Source organism: Ranitomeya variabilis, chromosome 4, assembly GCF_051348905.1.
Source record: "Ranitomeya variabilis isolate aRanVar5 chromosome 4, aRanVar5.hap1, whole genome shotgun sequence".
Classification (NCBI taxonomy): Eukaryota; Metazoa; Chordata; class Amphibia; order Anura; family Dendrobatidae; genus Ranitomeya; species Ranitomeya variabilis.
The window spans coordinates 697,553,716-697,578,158 of NC_135235.1; the positions used below are offsets into that span (position 1 = coordinate 697,553,716).

Consider the following 24,443-nt stretch of genomic DNA (forward strand, 5'->3'; position numbering starts at 1 on the left):
TAGGTACAAATCACAACTTTGTTAGGTCCGGTCAAAAATGACCGGGAACAGTATAAGTGTATAAAAAACAACGTTTTTTGCCATTTTATAGAGAAAAAAGCTTTTTTTTTTTTTTTTTGCCTTTGAAAAAAGTATATCTACATAATGTTTGATATTATTACTTATAGTTAACATTTAGATCAAGATTTTTTTTTTATCTGCAAAAATAATCAATTTTTACAAAAATCGAAAAAATACCATGTTCCCTTTTGGATATAAAAAAAATATAAAACAAGCTTTGTATTTATTTTTTTTTCTGGTATTTGAACAACCATCTTCACAAGCAATATAATAGTGCAAAAACTGTTTAAAAAAACCACTTAGATTAGCTAAAAATGATTATTTTATAAGGACGGTCAAAAATGACCGGGAACAGTACAAGTGTATGTGAAATCTAAACAGAACAGCAGGGTTAAATATCGGTACCACATCAGCTATCCTCCAATGTTCAAATTGCTCAGACACATGAGTACTTCTTTTCATGTTTAACTATTATTTCAGATGGTGAACTTGAATTTTTGCCTTGTTGAATGATAACAGAAATATTGGTGAACATGGATGAAAAGTGCCTGTTTAATATCTCAGCCTTTTCTTTGTCTTCTATAACAATTATCTTGTTAGCGTTTTAAAGAGGCCGAAATTATCTTTTTTTTCTCCTTGGCATTGATTAATATAGAGGCACGAGGGGTCAGCGGGTGCTCTGGTTCGCAAGCCGAAACTACATGGACTAGGGATCATCCTAATGAACGCACACTCTCCTTTTACCATGGGTGTAAGACTACTCAGACAGCACAGAGTGAGGGTAAAACAGTGTGGCAATATTTTATTTAACCACAAAACAGGCAAATACATAGAGTAGTCCCAGCAAAATACTCAAAATGGTGCACATTACAGAGTCTCACCTTTCCGCCAACGGCCCCACCTGTGGCACGCACACAGAGAGGAGGTAATGACAACCTTAGGAAGATGAATGAGCGTATTAATGTGGATATAATCTGTGCTGCTGAATAGATGTAGGTCCAGATGTATTTCACATAAAGAGAGGTGTTTTATTGAACGTGTTTGGAAGTCTAAGCGACTAGTATACTGTCTTGTGTATACAAAATTTCAATTATCGGCGCCATTGGCATCACCTGACAAACAGACAATGTCAGAGTTCACAGATAAAGCACATGACATGTTAAAGAATTGATGTATATTTGAGTAAAATATTTAAGCATTGAAATTTTATGGTATTAACCAAATTTTCCTATTCCATAGTGCAAAGATGAAAAAATTTGGAAAATTTGGTTAATACCATGAAATTTCAATGTTTAAATATTTGCTCGTCAGGTGATCCCATTGGTGCCGTTATTTGAAAATTTTGTATATATAAGACAGTATCCTACTTCTGACTCTTTATTGGTGTGGTATTTCGTGATGAAGAAGTCGCTTAGACTTCGAAACGCGTTGAATAAACCACCTTTACATAGTAACATAGTTAGCAAGGCCGAAGAAAGACATTTGGTCAGAATAAATCCCCAAATCTACGTCCTTCTAAATAATCTAATAACTGTAAGATGCAATATTGTTACCCTCCAGGAAGACATCCAGGGCTCTCTCTTCTGGACCCCTCGACTGAGTTCGCCATCACCACCTCCTCAGGCAAGGAATTCCAGATTCTCACTGCCCTAACAGTAAAGAATCCTCTTCTATGTTGGTGAAAAAACCTTCTCTCCTCCAGACGCAGAGAATGCCCCCTTGTGACCGTCACCTTCTTTGGTATAATCAGATCCTTGGAGAGATATTTGTATTGTCCCCTTATATACTTATACATGGTTATTAGATCGCACCACAGTCATCTTTTTTCTAGACTAAATAATCCTAATTTTGCTAATCTCTCTGGGTATTGTAGTTCCCCCCATCTGCTTTATTAAATTGTTGCCCTCCTTTGTACTCGCTCTAGTTCCATTATATTCTTCCTGAGCACCAGTGCCCAAAACTGTACATAGTACTCCATGTGCGGTCTATCCAGGGATTTGTGCAGAGGCAGTATAATGCTTTCTTAAATTTAAATACATCTGGACCTACATCTATTCAGCAGCACAGATTATATCCACATTAACCCGTTTATTCATCTACAGCATGGTCACTTGCTGACCAGTGGATCTGCTGCAGCGGATAACTTTATATGCTTTATCAAAAGCTCCATCTGATGAGTAGAATTTGATTATATCAATTCGCTTTGCGTTGGATAAGACTCTATTTGTGCCGATTTCTCCAACAGCATTCCTAAGCTTAGGAAGATGACAGTCCATTGAGGTACAAGGCCAGTTAACCCGAGATTCAAAACCTGGCTTCGCTGAAAATCTCCATGGAGCCAGATGACCAGTGAGTTCCATTCCTGGCTTTCACAAATGTATTCATGAGGCTCAAGTGACCGGAGGGTCCAAATCCTGACTTCCCCAAATGTATCCATGGTTCAGTGATGGTCAATGGAGCAAACCTGCATTCTTTCTACAGGGGCCATGTTCCCCTAAGCTGGCATCCTGTAGAATGACAATTCTGTGTCCCTTGTGATAAAGCTGTGATGTCTTTGTTGCTCTCCTGTAGACAGTCTTTGGTTCTTTGGATGTCTTGGCTGAATATCTGTCTCATGTTACAGAGGCACCTAACTTTTTTATTGTTAAAAATTGTCATTCAAGCCAGCATTCACAGGTAAATGGGAAGAATAGTGATGAAATCAACTTGCATAATTTGATTATTTAATCCATTTGCATAGTTTTTCCTTCTCTGTTTTGCAAGCCAACAAGCTATCTGGCCTGGACAATGTGTAATCAACATATCAGCAAACATCATTATTCAGTTATCCTGTGTCTTTAGTCATCCAGGATAACAGCACAAAATGTTACATCAAATGTCCACTTACAAGTCAATATTACAGGCTTATACAAACAAAAGACTGTGTTTTTGACCAACAAGAAAGAAACACAAAAATGTAAAAGTCAACAAATAGATAAGTCTATTCTTCCCATCTTGCTGAAAATAGATGTTTGGTTAATTAAGCAAAAAAGCTGTTTCATCGCAATGGATTTATAACATTTTTTGAGATTTAGTTTAATGTCGCTGGCAATTTGTTTCTCTTTGGATAACTTTGCTAGCTTGATTTCTTCTTTACATTTCTTATTTAGATCTTTATACTCCTGAAATGTTATTTCTGTATTATTGCCTGCCATATAAGGTAATGCCGTAGCCATGTTGGCTTTACTGTGACTGGCTGGCCGCATCGTGTCCCTGGGTTAATATAAGACAACCTTTTGAGCCTTGTGCTGAGAAAGACGCTTCATAGGTCACTCCCGATCAGACTGACCGGGAAGTCAGAGATGTGTCCAGGTATCTTCTCAATACTGTTCCTATTCCATTTGAGTGCTTTTTCAATCCATTTCAGCGATTTTCCTGCCCTATTGTTAGAGTCTTCTAGAAAAAGTTTTGAGTTTCTCATTGACTTTCATTATACTCGGTACTCGAGTCAAGCCTCTCCAACCTACTGGATTTGAGTAACGAGAACTTAAGCGTTTTACTAGATACAATTGATGACACTTCAGGGAATTTGCATGAATATATGGCAAATACTTGCTGGATTATCTGCTTTCAGGACTGGTTCCACCTGTAAATCCTATTAAAAAATTCAGGAGAAGATCCTGTCAAATTCGTGACATAAGATCCATCAGATGTCAAATGTCAGAACAAATGCACGTACGTTACATAAAAGTAATACATGACACAAGAAAACAAGAGAAAATGGAGATAAACAACTCATGTCCATTGAATTACTGTATTATAAACCAATAATACTAGAAACATATTGCACAGGGGATATGGCAGCCAATTCCCACAAGAAGAATCTTGGAAACACAGAATTAGAAATGATTCTTTCTCTGCAGTTTCCATAGGACTTAATACATTCCTGATTCCGGAGAGTAATAGAAATATGGCAGAAAACAGAGGAAGAAAGTTCAGAGAAGAAGCTCCATAGAAAGACATTGAAGTTACAGATGCCATTTAACCTTTTGTGGGAAAGTGATTCCAGCACTTCACCAAGTAAATCCCATGAGAAATGTAGCAGGTAAAGACCCCAATATCCACAGGTGTCCCTTCTAATTGGGGGGAACTATCACCTCTAATAATCTTCAGACAGTTCTGACAATCACGGAAAAGTGCCCCACTATGGATGTGACAGAAAGTGTGTTTAGTCACTTTAGCTTCATAGTATCAGCTCTAATCCAATGGTGAGTGTTATGATCTGGTGGCCTAGGAGCAGCATGGACGAGCTCTGTCGAAGGTTGCCTCTATACTGACCGCAGACCCTGGACTTAACACCGCAACTAGAAGTAGCCGTGGAATGTTCCTGTAACTCCCTAGACACTGTTGTGAATTCCGTTCTCGGGCTCCCTCCTGTGGTCATGAGTGGTACTCTGTGAGTTCTGTTCTTGGGCTCCCTCTGGTGGCTTTTAGCGATACGGCTGGTCTGTGGCTGGGCTCAGCTGCCTCGTCATCTGCTATTCTGGCCTCCTATTTAACTCCACCTGGACCTTTACTTGTTGCCTGCTGTCGTTGTATTCAGTACTGGTTCTGATCTCTCTTGGACTTCCCTTGTGACCTGTCTCCTTCTGGAGAAGCTAAGTCTTGCTAGTTCATGTTTGCTCATTGTTTCCTTGAAAATGTTTCTCAGTATATTATGAGCTTAGTCCAGTGTTATGACCCCAATGGCGAGGGTCTCAGAGATATCAGCCAGTCTGCGAAGTACAAAAATCCAGCTCATAGGGCAGTGGTAACTGGGTTGACCATATATCTACTCCTAACGCCAACACTAGAAGTAGCCGGGGAACATGCCTACGTTGGTCGCTAGATGTCTCGCGCCAGCCGGAGAGCTAACTACCCCTAGAAGAGGAAAACAAAGACCTCTCTTGCCTCCAGAGAAAGGACCCCAAAAGTAGGATACAAGCCCCCCACAAATAATAACGGTGAGGTAAGAGGAAATGACAAACACAGAGATGAACTAGGTTTAGCAAAGAGAGGCCCACTTACTAATAGCAGAATGTAGTAAGATAACTTATATGGTCAACAAAAACCCTATCAAAAATCCACGCTGGAGATTCAAGAACCCCCGAACCGTCTAACGGCCCGGGGGGAGAACACCAGCCACCCTAGAGCTTCCAGCAAGGTCAGGATACAGATATATACAAGCTGGACAAAAATGCAAACAACAACAAATAGCAAAAAGCAAGAAAGCAGACTTAGCTTAATCAAACAGGAACCAGGATCAGTAGACAAGAGCACTACAGATTAGCTCTGATATCAACGTTGCCAGGCATTGAACTGAAGGTCCAGGGAGCTTATATAGCAACACCCCTGACCTAACGACCCAGGTGAGCATACAAGGGATGAATGACATACCCAGAGTCAAATCACTAGTAGCCACTAGAGGGAGCCAAAAGGTAAATTCACAACAGTACCCCCCCCTTAGTGAGGGGTCACCGAACCCTCCCCAAGACCACCAGGGCGATCAGGATGAGCGGCGTGAAAGGCACGAACTAAATCGGCCGCATGCACATCAGAGGCGACCACCCAGGAATTATCCTCCTGACCATAGCCCTTCCACTTGACCAGGTACTGAAGCCTCCGCCTGGAGAGACGAGAATCTAAGATCTTCTCCACCACGTACTCCAACTCGCCCTCAACCAACACCGGAGCAGGAGGCTCAGCAGAAGGAACCACAGGCACAACGTATCGCCGCAACAAGGACCTATGAAATACGTTGTGAATGGCAAACGACACCGGAAGATCCAGGCGAAAGGATACAGGATTAAGGATCTCCAATATCTTGTAAGGACCAATCAATCGAGGCTTAAATTTGGGAGAGGAGACCTTCATAGGAACTAATCGAGAAGACAGCCATACCAAATCCCCAACACGAAGTCGGGGACCCACACCGCGGCGGCGGTTGGCAAAACGCTGAGCCTTCTCCTGTGACAACTTCAAGTTGTCCACCACATGATTCCAGATCCGCTGCAACCTATCCACCACAGAATCCACTCCAGGACAATCAGAAGGCTCCACATGTCCCGAGGAAAAACGAGGATGGAAACCGGAGTTGCAGAAAAATGGCGAAACCAAGGTGGCAGAACTAGCCCGATTATTAAGGGCAAATTCAGCCAACGGCAAGAAGGTCACCCAATCATCCTGATCAGAAGAGACAAAACACCTCAAATACGCCTCCAGAGTCTGATTAGTTCGTTCCGTTTGTCCGTTAGTCTGTGGATGAAAAGCGGACGAAAACGACAATTCAATGCCCATCCTACCACAAAAAGATCGCCAGAACCTGGAAACAAACTGGGATCCTCTGTCCGACACAATATTCTCAGGAATGCCGTGCAAACGAACCACGTTCTGGAAGAACACAGGAACCAGATCAGAAGAGGAAGGCAGCTTAGGCAAAGGAACCAGATGGACCATCTTGGAGAAACGATCACATATCACCCAGATGACAGACATGCCCTGAGACACCGGAAGATCCGAAATGAAATCCATAGAGATGTGTGTCCAAGGTCTCTTCGGGACAGGCAAGGGCAAGAGCAACCCACTGGCACATGAACAGCAAGGCTTAGCTCGAGCACAAGTACCACAGGACTGCACAAATGACAGCACATCCCTTGACAAGGAAGGCCACCAAAAGGACCTGGCCACCAGATCTCTGGTGCCAAAAATACCTGGGTGCGCTGCCAACACTGAGGAATGAACCTCGGAAATGACTCTGTTGGTCCATTTAGCAGGCACAAACAATCTGTCAGGTGGACAAGAGTCAGGCCTACCAGCCTGAAATCTCTGCAACACACGTCGCAGATCTGGAGAAATAGCTGACAAGATAACTCCTTCCTTAAGAATACCCTCAGGTTCAGCGACTCCAGGAGCATCAGGCACAAAGCTCCTAGACAGAGCATCGGCCTTCACATTCTTAGAACCTGGTAAATATGAGACCACAAAGTCAAAACGGGAGAAAAACAATGACCAGCGGGCCTGTCTAGGATTCAGGCGTTTAGCAGACTCGAGATACATCAGATTTTTGTGATCAGTCAAGACCACCACACGATGCTTAGCACCCTCGAGCCAATGACGCCACTCCTCAAATGCCCACTTCATGGCCAACAACTCCCGATTGCCCACATCATAATTTCGCTCTGCCGGCGAAAATTTCCTAGAGAAAAAGGCACAAGGTCTCATAGTAGAGCAACCAGGGCCTCTCTGCGACAAAACGGCCCCTGCACCAATCTCCGAAGCATCCACCTCAACCTGAAAGGGAAGTGAGATGTCAGGCTGGCACAAAACAGGCACCGAAGTAAACCGGCGTTTCAACTCCTGGAAAGCCTCCATGGCAGCAGGAGCCCAGTTAGCCACATCAGAGCCTTTCTTGGTCATATCCGTCAACGGTTTAACAACGCTAGAAAAATTAGCGATAAAACGACGGTAGAAGTTAGCGAAGCCCAAGAACTTCTGAAGACTCTTAACTGACGAGGGTTGAGTCCAATCATGAATAGCTCGGACCTTGACTGGGTCCATCTCCACAGCAGAAGGGGAAAAAATGAACCCTAAAAAGGGAACCTTCTGTACACCAAAGAGACACTTTGAGCCTTTAACAAACAAAGAATTTTCACGCAAAATCTTGAAAACCATCCTGACCTGCTCCACATGCGAGTCCCAATCATCAGAAAAAAACAGAATATTATCCAGATAAACGATCAAAAATTTAACCAGATACTTCCGGAAGATGTCATGCATAAAGGACTGAAAAACTGAAGGTGCATTAGAGAGCCCAAATGGCATCACCAAGTACTCAAAATGACCTTCGGGCGTATTGAATGCGGTTTTCCATTCATCGCCCTGCTTAATGCGCACAAGGTTGTACGCACCACGAAGGTCTATCTTGGTGAACCACTTGGCACCTTTAATCCGGGCAAACAAGTCTGACAACAGCGGCAAAGGATACTGAAATTTGACAGTGATCTTATTTAAAAGCCGATAGTCAATACAAGGCCTCAAAGATCCGTCCTTTTTGGCCACAAAAAAGAATCCCGCACCAAGAGGGGAAGAAGAAGGACGGATATGCCCCTTCTCCAGAGACTCCTTGATATATGAACGCATCGCGGTATGTTCAGGTACCGACAGATTAAACAGTCTTCCCTTAGGAAACTTACTGCCTGGAATCAAATCTATTGCACAGTCACATTCCCTATGAGGAGGCAATGCACTTGACCTAGACTCGCTGAAGACATCCTGATAATCAGACAAATACGCCGGAACTTCCGAAGGCGTAGACGTAGCAATAGACACGGGCAGGGAATCTCCATGAATTCCATGACAGCCCCAACTTGACACTGACATTGCCTTCCAGTCCAAGACTGGATTATGGGTCTGTAACCATGGCAAACCCAAAACAACCAAATCATGCATCTTATGCAGAACAAGAAAACGTATCACCTCCCGATGTTCAGGAGTCATGCACATGGTAACCTGTGTCCAAAACTGCGGTTTATTTTCTGCCAATGGCGTAGCATCAATACCCCTAAGAGGGATAGGATTTTCTAATGGCTCAAGAACAAAACCGCAGCGCTTGGCAAATGACAGATCCATAAGACTCAGGGCAGCACCTGAATCCACAAACGCCATGACAGGATACGATGACAGTGAGCAAATCAAAGTTACAGATAGAATAAACTTAGGTTGCAAATTACCAATGGCGACAGGACTAACAACCTTAGTAGGACGCTTAGAGCATGCTGAGATAACATGTGTAGAATCACCACAGTAGTAACACAAGCCATTCTGGCGTCTATGAATTTTCCGCTCATTTCTAGTCAGGATTCTATCACATTGCATTAAATCAGGTGCCTGTTCAGATAACCCCATGAGGGAATTTGCGGTTTTGCGCTCCCGCAACCGCCGGTCAATTTGAATTGCCAGGGCCATGGAATCATTCAGACCTGTGGGAATGGGAAAACCCACCATCACATTCTTAATGGCTTCAGAAAGGCCATTTCTAAAATTTGCAGCCAATGCACACTCGTTCCACTGGGTCAGCACGGACCATTTCCGAAATTTTTGGCAATACACTTCAGCCTCGTCCTGGCCCTGAGACATAGCCAGCAAGGCTTTTTCTGCCTGAATCTCAAGATTGGGTTCCTCATAAAGCAAACCGAGCGCCAGAAAAAACGCATCAATATCAGCCAATGCCGGATCTCCTGGCGCCAGCGAGAAAGCCCAATCCTGAGGGTCGCCCCGTAAAAAAGAAATAACAATTTTCACTTGCTGAGCGGAGTCTCCAGAGGAACAGGGTCTCAGGGACAAAAACAATTTACAATTATTCCTGAAATTTCTAAACTTAAATCGGTCTCCGGAAAACAGTTCAGGAATCGGTATCTTAGGTTCTGACATAGGATTTCTGGTAACATAATCTTGTATGCCCTGCACACGAGCAGCAAGCTGGTCCACACTTGTAATCAAGGTCTGGACATTCATGTCTGCAGCAATCACAAGCCACTCAGAGGTAAAGGGGAAAAGAAAAAAAAAATGAGAGAAAGAGAAAAAAAAAAACTCAGAACTTTCTTTCTTATAATCCCGCTTCTGCAATGCATTAAACATTTAATACCGGCCTGGCAAACTGTTATGACCCCAATGGCGAGGGTCTCAGAGATATCAGCCAGTCTGCGAAGTACAAAAATCCAGCTCATAGGGCAGTGGTAACTGGGTTGACCATATATCTACTCCTAACGCCAACACTAGAAGTAGCCGGGGAACATGCCTACGTTGGTCGCTAGATGTCTCGCGCCAGCCGGAGAGCTAACTACCCCTAGAAGAGGAAAACAAAGACCTCTCTTGCCTCCAGAGAAAGGACCCCAAAAGTAGGATACAAGCCCCCCACAAATAATAACGGTGAGGTAAGAGGAAATGACAAACACAGAGATGAACTAGGTTTAGCAAAGAGAGGCCCACTTACTAATAGCAGAATGTAGTAAGATAACTTATATGGTCAACAAAAACCCTATCAAAAATCCACGCTGGAGATTCAAGAACCCCCGAACCGTCTAACGGCCCGGGGGGAGAACACCAGCCACCCTAGAGCTTCCAGCAAGGTCAGGATACAGATATATACAAGCTGGACAAAAATGCAAACAACAACAAATAGCAAAAAGCAAGAAAGCAGACTTAGCTTAATCAAACAGGAACCAGGATCAGTAGACAAGAGCACTACAGATTAGCTCTGATATCAACGTTGCCAGGCATTGAACTGAAGGTCCAGGGAGCTTATATAGCAACACCCCTGACCTAACGACCCAGGTGAGCATACAAGGGATGAATGACATACCCAGAGTCAAATCACTAGTAGCCACTAGAGGGAGCCAAAAGGTAAATTCACAACAGTCCAGCTTGCTTATATGTGATTTTCTCGCTTGCTGGTAGCTCTGGGGTGCAGAGTTGCGCCCCTCATATTGTGAGTCGGTGTGGGGGTTCTTGTATTCTCTGCGTGGATATTTTTGATAGTATTTTTTACTGACCGCACAGATCCCTTGCTATCTTCTGACTATTTAGTGTTAGCGGGCCTCATTTGCTAAAACCTGTTTTCATTTCTACGTTTGTATTTTCCCCTTAACTCACCGTTATTATTTGTGGGGGGCTGTCTAAACTTTGGGGTATTTCTCTGAGGCAAGTGAGGCTTTGCTTTCTCTCTAGGGGTAGCTAGTTTCTCAGGCTGTGAAGAGGCGTCTAGGATTTTAGGAACGCTCCACGGCTGCCTATAGTGTGTGTTGATAGGATCAGGGTTGCGGTCAGTACAGTTCCCACATCCGCAGAGCTTGTCCTAATTTCTGCTTTACTTATCAGGTCAGTTTTTGTGATCCTAACCACCAGGATCATAACAGTACAGCAGGCCTACAAAGTGTTAATGCATCGCAGAAGAGGGATAAGAGAGGTCCTGAGTTCATTTTTTTTTCCTCTGCAGTGTGTCTGGCCTCTCTCCTCCCCTTAATCTCTGGGTGGTTCAGAATTCAGCTGCAGATATGGACATTCAGAGTCTGTCCTCTAGTGTGGATCATCTTACTGCAAGGGTGCAAGGCATTCAGGATTATGTAATTCACAGTCCTATGTCAGAGCCTAAAATACCAATTCCTGAGTTGTTCTCTGGAGATAGATCTAGGTTTTTGAACTTTAAGAATAATTGTAAATTATTCCTTTCTCTGAGACCTCGTTCCTCTGGTGATCCTGTTCAGCAAGTTAAAATTATTATTTCTTTGTTGCGTGGTGACCCTCAAGATTGGGCATTCTCCCTGGCGCCAGGAGATCCTGCATTGCTAAATGTGGATGCGTTTTTTCTGGTGCTTGGATTGCTTTATGAGGAACCTAATCTGGTTGACCAAGCAGAAAAGGTTTTGCTGGCTCTCTCTCAGGGTCAGGATGAAGCTGAGGTTTACTGTCAGAAGTTTGGGAAATGGTCTGTGCTCACTCGGTGGAATGAGTGTGCCCTGGCAGCGATTTTCAGAAAGGGTCTTTCTGAAGCCCTTAAGGATGTTATGGTGTGGTTCCCCACGCCTGCGGGTCTGAATGAGTCCATGTCTTTGGCCATTCAGATTGATCGGCGTTTGCGGGAGCGCAAACCTGTGCACCATCTGGCGGTATTTTCTGAGCAGAAGCCTGAGTCTATGCAATGTGACAGGATTCTGACCAGAATTGAACGGCAAAATCACAGACGTCAGAATGGGTTGTGCTTTTACTGTGGTGATTCTGCTCATGTTATATCAGATTGTTCTAAGCGCACAAAAAGATTCGCTAAGTCTGTCACCATTGGTACTGTACAGCCTAAATTCATTTTGTCTGTTACTTTGATTTGCTCTCTGTCATCCTACTCAGTTATGGCTTTTGTGGATTCAGGTGCTGCCCAGAATTTGATGGATTTATCATTTGCCAGGCGCTGTGGTTTTATCTTGGAGCCTTTGCAATTTCCTATCCCACTAAAGGGAATTGATGCTACGCCATTGGCCAAGAATAAGCCTCAGTACTGGACTCAAGTGACCATGTGCATGACTCCTGCACATCAGGAGGTGATTCGCTTCCTTGTGTTACATAATTTGCATGATGTTGTCGTGTTGGGTCTGCCATGGCTGCAGGCCCATAATCCAGTCCTGGATTGGAAAGTGATGTCTGTGTCATGTTGGGGTTGCCAGGGGATTCATGGCGATGCTCCTTTGGGGTCAATTGCTTCCTCTACTCCTTCTGAAGTCCCTGAATTTTTGTCGGACTACCAGGATGTATTTGATGAGCCCAAATCCAGTGCCCTACCTCCTCATAGGGATTGTGATTGTGCTATAAATTTGATTCCTGGTAGTAAGTTCCCTAAGGGACGACTTTTTAATTTATCTGTACCAGAACATGCCGCTATGCGGAGTTATACAAAGGAGTCTTTGGAGAAAGGGCATATTCGCCCGTCCTCGTTCCCTTTGGGTGCAGGGTTCTTTTTTGTGGCCAAGAAGGATGGTTCTCTGAGACCCTGTATAGATTATCGCCTTCTAAATAAAATCACGGTCAAATTTCAGTATCCTTTGCCACTGCTGTCCGATCTGTTTGCTCGGATTAGGGGGGCTAGTTGGTTCACCAAGATAGATCTTCGAGGAGCTTATAATCTTGTGCGTATAAAGCAGGGCGATGAATGGAAAACAGCATTTAATACGCCCGAAGGCCATTTTGAGTACTTGGTGATGCCTTTTGGGCTTTCTAATGCCCCTTCCGTGTTTCAGTCCTTCATGCACGATATCTTCCGAGAGTATCTGGATAGATTTATGATTGTGTACCTGGATGATATTTTGGTCTTTTCTGATGATTGGGAATCTCATGTGAAGCAGGTCAGGATGGTATTTCAGGTCCTGCGTGCCAATGCCTTGTTTGTGAAGGGCTCTAAATGTCTCTTTGGAGTCCAGAAGGTTTCCTTTTTGGGCTTTATATTTTCTCCGTCTACTATTGAGATGGATCCAGTCAAGGTCCAGGCTATTTATGACTGGACTCAACCTACATCGCTGAAGAGTCTTCAGAAGTTCTTGGGCTTTGCTAATTTTTACCATTGCTTCATCACTAATTTTTCTAGTGTGGTTAAGCCTTTGACAGATTTGACCAAGAAGGGTGCTGATGTGATGAATTGGTCTCCTACGGCCGTGGCAGCCTTTCAGGAGCTGAAACGTCGGTTTTCTTCGGCTCCTGTCTTACGTCAGCCGGATATCTCTCTTCCTTTCCAGGTCGAGGTTGATGCTTCTGAGATTGGGGCAGGGGCTGTCTTGTCGCAGAGAAGCTCTGATGGCTCTGTGATGAGGCCATGTGCTTTCTTTTCAAGAAAGTTTTCGCCTGCCGAGCGGAATTATGATGTTGGTAATCGAGAGTTGTTGGCAATGAAGTGGGCATTTGAGGAGTGGCGTCATTGGCTTGAGGGGGCCAAACATCGTGTGGTGGTCTTGACGGATCACAAGAATTTGACTTATCTCGAGTCTGCCAAACGGTTAAATCCTAGACAGGCTCGATGGTCGCTGTTTTTCTCCCGTTTTGATTTCGTGGTTTCATACCTTCCGGGTTCGAAAAACGTTAAGGCTGATGCCCTTTCTAGGAGTTTTGTGCCTGACTCTCCGGGAGTTTCTGATCCGGCTGGTATCCTCAGAGAGGGGGTGATTTTGTCTGCCATCTCCCCTGATTTGCGACGGGTGCTGCAGGAATTTCAGGCCAATAGACCTGACCGTTGTCCACCGGAGAGACTGTTTGTCCCGGATAGATGGACCAGTAGAGTTATTTCCGAGGTTCATTCTTCGGTGTTGGCGGGTCATCCTGGGATTTTTGGTACCAGGGATTTGGTGGCTAGGTCCTTTTGGTGGCCTTCCTTGTCGCGGGATGTGCGTTCCTTTGTGCAGTCCTGTGGGATTTGTGCTCGGGCCAAGCCTTGCTGTTCTCGTGCCAGTGGATTGCCTTTGCCTGTCCCGAAGAGGCCCTGGACGCATATTTCCATGGATTTTATTTCGGATCTTCCAGTCTCTCAGAGAATGTCTGTCATCTGGGTAGTTTGTGATCGTTTTTCTAAAATGGTCCATTTGGTGCCCTTGCCTAAGTTGCCTTCCTCCTCCGATTTGGTTCCGCTGTTTTTTCAGAATGTGGTTCGTTTGCATGGTATTCCGGAGAACATTGTGTCTGATAGAGGATCCCAGTTTGTGTCCAGATTTTGGCGGTCCTTTTGTGCTAAGATGGGCATTGATTTATCTTTTTCGTCGGCCTTCCATCCTCAGACGAATGGCCAAACCGAACGAACTAATCAGACCTTGGAAACTTATCTGAGATGTTTTGTGTCTGCTGATCAGGATGATTGGGTGACTTTTTTGCCATTGGCTGAGTTCGCCCTCAACAATCGGGCTAGTTCCGCTACTTTGGTTTCGCCTTTTTTTTTGTAATTCTGGTTTTCATCCTCATTTTTCCTCAGGTCAGGTTGAGCCTTCTGACTGTCCTGGGGTGGATTCTGTGGTGGATAAGTTGCAGCAGATTTGGAACCAAGTAGTGGACAATTTGACGTTGGCACAAGAGAAGGCTCAGCGCTTTGCTAACCGCCGTCGCTGTGTGGGTCCCCAACTTCGTGTGGGGGATTTGGTATGGTTGTCTTCTCGTTATGTTCCTATGAAGGTTTCCTCTCCTAAGTTCAAGCCTCGTTTCATCGGTCCTTATAAGATTTTAGAAATCCTCAACCCTGTGTCATTTCATTTGGACCTCCCAGCATCGTTTGCCATTCATAATGTGTTCCATAGGTCATTGTTGCGGAGGTATGTGGTGCCTGTGGTTCCTTCTGTGGATCCTCCTGCTCTGGTGTTGGTTGAGGGAGAATTGGAGTATGTGGTGGAGAAGATCTTGGATTCTTGTATTTCGAGACGGAGGCTTCAGTACTTGGATAAATGGAAGGGCTATGGTCAGGAGGATAATTCCTGGGTTGTCGTCCTGATTGGCCTGGGGGCTCTGGTGAGGGTTCGGTGACCCCTCCTCAAGGGGGGGTACTGTTGTGAATTCCGTTCTCGAGCTCCCTCCTGTGGTCATGAGTGGTACTGTGTGAGTTCTGTTCTTGGGCTCCCTCTGGTGGCTTTTAGCGATACGGCTGGTCTGTGGCTGGGCTCAGCTGTCTCGTCATCTGCTATTCTGGCCTCCTATTTAACTCCACCTGGACCTTTACTTGTTGCCTGCTGTCGTTGTATTCAGTACTGGTTCTGATCTCTCTTGGACTTCCCTTGTGACCTGTCTCCTTCTGGAGAAGCTAAGTCTTGCTAGTTCATGTTTGCTCATTGTTTCCTTGAAAATGTTTCTCAGTATATTATGAGCTTAGTCCAGCTTGCTTATATGTGATTTTCTCGCTTGCTGGTAGCTCTGGGGTGCAGAGTTGCGCCCCTCATATTGTGAGTCGGTGTGGGGGTTCTTGTATTCTCTGCGTGGATATTTTTGATAGTATTTTTTACTGACCGCACAGATCCCTTGCTATCTTCTGACTATTTAGTGTTAGCGGGCCTCATTTGCTAAAACCTGTTTTCATTTCTACGTTTGTATTTTCCCCTTAACTCACCGTTATTATTTGTGGGGGGCTGTCTAAACTTTGGGGTATTTCTCTGAGGCAAGTGAGGCTTTGCTTTCTCTCTAGGGGTAGCTAGTTTCTCAGGCTGTGAAGAGGCGTCTAGGATTTTAGGAACGCTCCACGGCTGCCTATAGTGTGCGTTGATAGGATCAGGGTAGCGGTCAGTACAGTTCCCACATCCCCAGAGCTTGTCTGTTGTGGATTCCGTTTTTGGGCTCCCTCTGGTGGCTACAGATGGTACTGGGTGACTTTTGTTTTTGCGGTCTCTGGTTTCCACCTGTTCCATTAGGAGCTGGGAGTTCCCTATTTAACCTTGCTTCCCTGTCAGTCCCTTGCCGGCTGTCAATGTAATCAGAGTGTCTCAGTTTACCTCTTGCTACCTGCTCCCAGATCCATCTGGACAAGCTAAGTTTTGATTTCTCAGTTTTTGTGTTTTGCCTTATCATGTTTTTGGCCCAGCTTGCATATATGTGAATCTTGCTGCTGGTTGCTCTAGTGGGCTGAAATTACCCCCCATGTACCATGAGTTGGCACATGGGTACTCGTAATTTCAGGATGGTGTTTTGAAGGGTTTTTCACTGACCGCCTAGATTACTTTTGTGTCCTTCTGCTATCTAGCTTTAGCGGGCCTCATTTTGCTAAATCTGTTTTCATACCTATGTATGTGCCTTCCTCTCATTTCACCGTCATTACATGTGGGGGGCTGCTATATCTTTGGGGTATTTCTCTAGAGGCAAGATAGGTCTATGTTTCCTCTTAAAGGGATAGCTAGTTCTCCGGCTGGCGCGAGACGTCTAGCATCATCGCAGGCACGTTCCCCAGCTACTGCTAGTTGTGTGTTGAGGATTAGGACCGCGGTCAGCCTAGGTTCCATCACCCTAGAGCTTGTCCTATTTTTGTGCTTGTCCGTTCTGTGTTCCCCAGCCATTGGGAACATAACACTTGTCCTAATTTCTGGTTTACTTATCAGGTCAGTTTTTGTGATCCTAACCACCAGGATCATAACAAGACACCTCGTCACAGCCGGAGGACTAATTACCCCTAAAAAAAGAAACAGGAAAACTATCTTGCCTCAGAGAAAATCCCCAAAGGAAAGACAGCCTCCCACAAATATTGACTGTGAGAGGAGAGGGAAATTACATACGCAGACTGAAAACAGAATTTAGCAAAGGAGGCCACGCTTAGCTAGAAAGAAAAGACAGGACAGAGTACTGTGCAGTCAGTATTAAAATACTACAAAAATCCACCACAGAGAATACAAAAATCTCCACACCTAACTAAAGGCATGGAGGGTAACTCTGCAACTCCAGAGCTTCCAGCTTGGCTGAATAAATCCTTACACAGACAAAGCTGGACAAGAAAGAACATAGCAATTCACTGAGCTATAAAGTCCACCGCATGTGGACTGCAAAAAACAAGGCCAGGACTTATCTTTGATGGTTTAGGCAATTCAGCAGGAGAAACCAAGCAGAGATGTGAATCCTCCATAAAACAATGGACAACTGGCACTGATTAAAGGATCTAGCCAGAATAAGTAGTCCAGTCAGAATTGGTAGCAAGTGAAAGCACCTGATAACTGCTGAGATCAGCAGCAGTACCACTTACAACCACCGGAGGGAGCCCAAGAGCAGAATTCACAACAGTACCCCCCCCTTGAGGAGGGGTCACCGAACCCTCACCAGAGCCCCCAGGCCGATCAGGACGAGCCAAATGAAAAGCACGAACCAAATCGTCAGCATGAACATCGGAGGCAGCAACCCAAGAATTATCCTCCTGGCCATAACCCTTCCACTTGACAAGATACTGAAGCCTCCGCCTCGAAGAACGAGAATCCAAAATCTTCTCAACCACATATTCCAACTCCCCATCAACTAACACCGGAGCAGGAGGGTCAACAGAAGGAACAACGGGCACCACATATTTCCGCAACAAAGATCTATGGAAAACATTATGGATGGAAAAGGAGGCTGGAAGGGCCAAACGAAAAGACACTGGATTAATAATCTCAGAAATCTTATAGGGACCAATAAAGCGAGGTTTGAACTTAGGGGAAGAGACCTTCATAGGAACATGACGGGAAGACAACCAGACCAAATCCCCAACCCGAAGCCGGGAACCAACACCCCGACGACGGTTAGCAAAACGCTGAGTCTTCTCCTGAGACAATACCAAATTGTCCACCACATGGGTCCAAATCTGCTGCAACCTGTCCACCACAGAATCCACACCAGGGCAGTCAGAAGGCTCAACCTGTCCAGAAGAAAAACGAGGATGAAATCCAGAATTGCAAAAAAAGGCGAAACCAAAGTAGCCGAGCTAGCCCGATTATTAAGGGCAAACTCAGCCAATGGCAAAAAGGTCACCCAGTCATCCTGATCAGCAGACACAAAGCATCTCAAATAAGTCTCCAAGGTCTGATTAGTACGCTCGGTCTGGCCATTTGTCTGAGGATGAAATGCGGAAGAAAAAGACAAATCAATGCCCAGCCTAGCACAAAAGGCCCGCCAAAACCTAGAAACAAATTGGGAACCTCTGTCAGACACAATATTCTCAGGAATGCCATGCAAACGAACCACATGCTGAAAAAACAGCGGAACCAAATCAGAGGAGGAAGGCAACTTAGGCAAGGATACCAAATGAACCATCTTAGAAAACCGATCACAAACCACCCAGATAACAGACATCTTCTGGGACACAGGAAGGTCAGAAATAAAATCCATAGAAATATGCGTCCAAGGCCTCTCAGGGACCGGCAAAGGCAAAAGCAACCCACTAGCAAGAGAACAGCAGGGCTTGGCCCGCGCACAAGTCCCACAGGACTGCACAAAAGAACGCACATCCCGTGACAAAGAAGGCCACCAAAAAGACCTACCAACCAAATCTCTGGTACCAAAAATCCCAGGATGACCCGCCAACACAGAACAATGAACCTCAGAAATCACCTTACTAGTCCATCTATCAGGAACAAACAGTTTCCCCGCTGGACAGCGTTCAGGTTTATCAGCCTGAAATTCCTGAAGAGGCCGTCGTAAATCAGGGGAGATGGCAGAAAGAATCACCCCTTCTTTCAAAATGCCGACCGGCTCAAGAACCCCAGGAGAATCAGGCAAAAAGCTCCTAGAGAGGGCATCAGCCTTAACATTCTTAGAACCCGGAAGATACGAGACCACAAAATCAAAACGGGAGAAAAACAGGGACCAACGAGCCTGTCTAGGATTCAGCCGCTTGGCAGACTCGAGGTAAATCAGATTCTTATGATTGGTCAAGACCACAACACGGTGCTTGGCCCCCTCAAGCCACTGTCGCCACTCCTCAAATGCCCACTTCATAGCCAACAATTCCCGATTGCCGACATCATAATTGCGTTCCGCAGGCGAAAATTTTTGGGAAAAGAAGGCACATGGTTTTATCAAGGAACCATCAGAATTCCTCTGAGACAAAACGGCCCCTGCCCCAATCTCAGAAGCATCAACCTCCACCTGAAAAGGAAGAGAAACGTCCGGCTGACGCAACACAGGGGCAGAAGTAAATCGGCGTTTAAGTTCCTGAAAAGCAGAAACAGCCGCAGAGGGCCAATTCGTCACATCAGCGCCTTTCTTCGTCAAATCGGTCAAGGGTTTAACCACACTGGAGAAGTTGGCAATGAAACGGCGATAAAAATTAGCAAAACCCAAAAATTTCTGAAGACTCTTCACAGATGTGGGTTGAATCCAATCATGAATGGCGTGAACCTTAACCGGATCCATTTCCATAGACGAGGGAGAAAAAATGAAACCCAAAAAAGAAACCTTCTGTACTCCAAAGAGGCACTTAGACCCCTTCACAAACAAAGCATTCTCACGAAGGATCTGAAATACCACCCTGACCTGTTTCACATGAGACTCCCAGTCATCGGAAAAAATCAAAATATCATCCAAATATACAATCATGAATTTATCAAGATAATTGCGGAAGATATCATGCATGAAGGACTGAAACACCGATGGAGCATTAGAGAGCCCGAATGGCATCACAAGGTATTCAAAATGACCTTCAGGCGTATTAAACGCAGTTTTCCATTCGTCACCCTGTTTAATACGAACAAGATTATACGCCCCTCGAAGGTCAATCTTAGTAAACCAACTAGCCCCCTTAATCCTAGCAAACAAGTCAGAAAGCAAAGGCAAAGGGTATTGAAATTTGACCGTGATCTTATTCAAGAGGCGATAATCAATACAGGGTCTCAAGGAGCCATCCTTCTTGGCAACAAAAAAAAAACCCGCTCCCAAAGGTGAAGAAGATGGCCGAATATGCCCTTTCTCCAAGGACTTCTTAACATAACTCCGCATGTCGGCAGTTCTGGTACAGACAGGTTGAAGAGTCGGCCCTTAGGGAACTTACAGCCTGGAATCAAGTCAATAGCACAATCACAGTCCCTATGCGGCGGAAGGGAACTGGATTTGGGCTCATCAAATACATCCTGGAAATCTGACAAAAACTCAGGAATTTCAGTAGAGGGGGAAGAGGAAATTGACATCACAGGAACGTCATCATGAACCCCCTGACAACCCCAACTAGTCACAGACATAGATTTCCAATCCAGTACCGGGTTATGTATCTGTAACCATGGAAAACCCAGTACAATAGAATCATGCAAATTATGCAACACCAGAAAACGACAATCTTCCTGATGTGCTGGCGCCATGCACATAGTCAGCTGTGTCCAGAACTGAGGTTTATTTTTAGCCAAAGGTGTAGCATCAATGCCCCTTAAAGGAATAGGATCCTGCAAAGGCTGCAATGGGAAAGTACAACGCTTGGCAAATTCTAAATCCATCAAGTTCAAAGCAGCGCCTGAATCCACAAATGCCATGACAGAAAATGACGATAATGAGCAGATCAGGGTCACAGATAACAGAAATTTAGGTTGTGCAGTACTGATGGTAACGGAACTAGTGATTCTCTTTGTACGCTTAGGACAATCAGAAATAACATGAGCAGAATCGCCGCAGTAAAAACACAACCTATTCTGACGTCTGAATCCTTGTCGTTCAGCTCTAGACAAAATCCTATCACACTGCATAGGCTCAGGACTCCGCTCAGAGGACAATGCCATCGTGTGCACAACTCTGCGCTCATGCAAGCGCCGGTCAATCTGATTGGCCAGAGACATAGAATCACTCAGACCAGCAGGCGTGGGGAACCCCACCATAACATCTTTAACGGATTCAGAAAGACCCTTTCTGAAAATTGCCGCCAAAGCATCCTCATTCCATTTCGTGAGCACAGACCATTTTCTAAATTTCTGGCAGTATAATTCTGCCGCTTCTTGACCCTGACACAGGGTTAACAAGGTCTTTTCTGCATGATCCACTGAATTAGGTTCATCATACAATAACCCTAGCGCCTGAAAAAAGGTGTCTACATTAAGCAAGGCTGGATTCCCAGACTCCAGAGAAAATGCCCAATCCTGAGGATCGCCACGCAGCAAAGAGATGACAATTTTAACTTGCTGAATGGGATCACCAGAGGAATGAGGTTTCAGAGCAAAAAACAGTTTGCAGTTATTTTTAAAGCTCAAAAACTTGGACCTGTCCCCAAAAAACAAATCAGGAATTGGAATTCTAGGCTCCAAAACCAGAGTCTGGACAATATAATCGGAAATACCCTGTACTCTTGCAGCAAGTTGATCCACACGAGAAGCCAGTCCCTGAATATCCATGCCTGCGCCAAACTCCTGAACCACCCAGAATTTAAGAGGGAAGAGAAGACAAAACAGACTACAAAAAAAAATGGCTCAGCACTTCCCTTCTTTTGAGATGCATTTAACTCTTTGTGGCCAGTTGTACTGTTATGATCTGGTGGCCTAGGAGCAGCATGGACGAGCTCTGGAGAAGGTGGCCTCTATACTGACCGCAGACCCTGAACTTAACACTGCAACTAGAAGCAGCCGTGGGATGTTCCCGTCACTCCCTAGACACCTCGTCACAGCCGGAGAACTAATTACCCCTAAAGAAAGAAACAGGAAAACTATCTTGCCTCAGAGAAAATCCCCAAAGGAAAGACAGCCCCCCACAAATATTGACTGTGAGAGGAGAGGGAAATTACATACGCAGACTGAAAACAGAATTTAGCAAAGGAGGCCACGCTTAGCTAGAAAGAAAAGACAGGACAGAGTACTGTGCGGTCAGTATTAAAATACTACAAAAATCCACCACAGAGAATACAAAATTCTCCACACCTAACTAAAGGCATGGAGGGTAACTCTGCAACTCCAGAGCTTCCAGCTTGGCTGAATAAATCCTTACACAGACAAAGCTGGACAAGAAAGAACATAGCAATTCACTGAGCTATAAAGTCCACCGCATGTGGACTGCAAAAAACAAGGCGAGGACTTATCTTTGATGGTTTGGACAATTCAGCAGGAGAAACCAAGCAGAGATGTGAATCCTCCAGAAAACAATGGACAACTGGCAGTGATTAAAGGATCTAGCCAGAATAAGTAGTCCAGTCAGAATTGGTAGCAAGTGAAAGCACCTTATAACTGCTGAGATCAGCAGCAGTACCACTTACAACCACCGGAGGGAGCCCAAGAGCAGAATTCACAACAGGTGAGATAGCGATTTACCCTGAAGAGTCACAGTGTCAGGACTCTGAACATTTTTTATTACCTTTTGTGCATTACTGCCCTTTTCCAAGATGGCATCTTTGGTCTCATGTGCACTGTGTCTTCCTGCTATAAAACTCCACCCCAGCCTTCAGTCTGTGCTAGAGTATTCTGCCTTGCATCCAGCTCCAGACCCTGGTGACTCCCTGGCTATATACCTGCTCCTGTGAACCTGTGTGGTGATCCTGCTACTCTGCTTTGAGTTCCTGCTGCATACACCAGTTCCAGTAATCCTCCTTCATCTGCTGCTCGTGTTTACTTCCATCTGCATTTGCTGGACATGTAAGTTGTTTGCTGCTCTGCAAGAACCTGAGACTATTACCCAGGCCTCCCTGGTTAAGCTAAGATATTATTTGAACTGCCTTATAAGCATATCTATCTGTTTTGGACTAAGCAAGGACTTATTCGTGTCAGGTATCCTCAAGAATAATTGTGCTTCATAGACTTTCTGCATGATTGCATTTTCCTCTGGAGGTTCCTATAGACTGCTAAGCTGCGTTTAATATTTACACCAAGTGTTGTGGACTTGAGTTTCTCTCTGCACCTGTTTGAATCACTGTGATAATATAGACTTTACCACTTATAAAACTGTGTCCTGTAGTTTTCTTGTTCCACGCAAAGAGTCTCCTGAGTTATCCCCTATAATTATTACACACAGATTGTGGGGGTGTTATAAAATATTATATTTAGGGGGGTTTTGTGTTGTCTCCTTATAAGAATCACAATGGTTTTGTTCCTTTTCCGCTGATAGATACAAACGACCCAACTATGAAAGACGGGAACCAAGGAAACCTGTATTACTCTCATAGTACCGTGCCCTTTTCTTGGCCCCCAGACACAGTATAATGTTTCCACAGTATCCCCCACACATTATGATCGTACAAGATGTCCCACACAATATTCTTCCACCCAAACCACTAGATAATAAATCCTCACTTATCCCATTCTTGATACCGTACAGTGCCAGTTTCTTGCCCCCCCCCCCCACACACACACACGCACACACGCACAGTATAATTTTTCCACAGTACCTGCATCCCCAATTTTTCTAGGGTATTTTTTATGTAGTATAAAGAAGCCTACAAAAAAAGCTATTAAAACCTAATATAAAGAGAAAATAAAACACTGTGCATGGAGATATTGACATCAAACAACTCCTGTCTTGTCGTTCTTACAAACAAGCTTTTATAAAAGCCTCAAACTTCTGTGTGTGAATCAGACATGAGATCTAACGTGATAGAAGGTTACAGTACGGGGAAGACGGGAAACCTTCATATAGACGGCTGGTGGTGATGGAGTCAGTGACGGACTTTGGCCAAATATGTTTCTAGAGCCGTAGTAGAAGATGAAGATGTCGTCCTCATCATGAAGTAGTTATTTCTCATGTCCCGTGTAATTAATATCTTCTGCAGTATTACTAATGCCGATTTCAGTGTCACTAAATGAGATGAGAATTAGCGTTATGGAAGATGAGTCTATGAGAAACGTATTCACCTGCCGACTCCGAGGAAGAAGCTGCTTGTTGTCTGTGGCCTAAATACATCGGTTTTATTAGTAGATGTCAGGGAAGAACTCTGTATGTTGTAAAATAATAAAAAATACCATTGCTGCTTGGGTCCCCCGCCAGTCTCTGTATTTCCTAGTCATTCCCAAGGAACTTGTGATTCCTACAGCCAATAAGTTGCTGAAGCAGTAAGAAACATAGCCAGTCATTGGGAGCATGGAGATGTCTTAGCCAGCAATTCAACTTATGTTACAGTCCATAAAGGACTAGAGAATACAACATCTACACGTTCTATCTCCTCATGTGTTTCCCTTATTATCTCCAATAATTGTATTATTACACAGGATTTAATGATGTTACAATCGCTCATTTTCTCATTCAGGTCTCAACAATATCGCATCCTCTCAGTGAAGATCATCTATATAAGACAATTTTCCTGAATTACCCATCAAGAATGGACATAGACAGAGACAAGATGGCGGAGAGGATATTACACCTCACCCTAGAGATCCTCTTCCGGCTTACTGGAGAGGTGAGAGATTCTGATGACGTCACATTACATCATTCTTATCTATGAGAATAACAGATGGACA

At 44.5% G+C, this 24,443-nt stretch overlaps 1 protein-coding gene across 2 annotated transcripts in view; it reads left to right on the forward strand.

Moving 5' to 3' along the window:
- The window catches only part of LOC143767741 (uncharacterized), a 66,052-nt gene that overhangs the window by 30,020 nt on the left and 11,589 nt on the right, over positions 1 to 24,443 (forward strand). For both annotated transcript variants that reach the window (XM_077256253.1, XM_077256254.1), the window contains exon 2: positions 24,233 to 24,382. In XM_077256253.1, the coding sequence (XP_077112368.1) occupies positions 24,233 to 24,382 (150 nt within the window). The remainder of the gene's footprint in view (positions 1 to 24,232; positions 24,383 to 24,443) is intronic.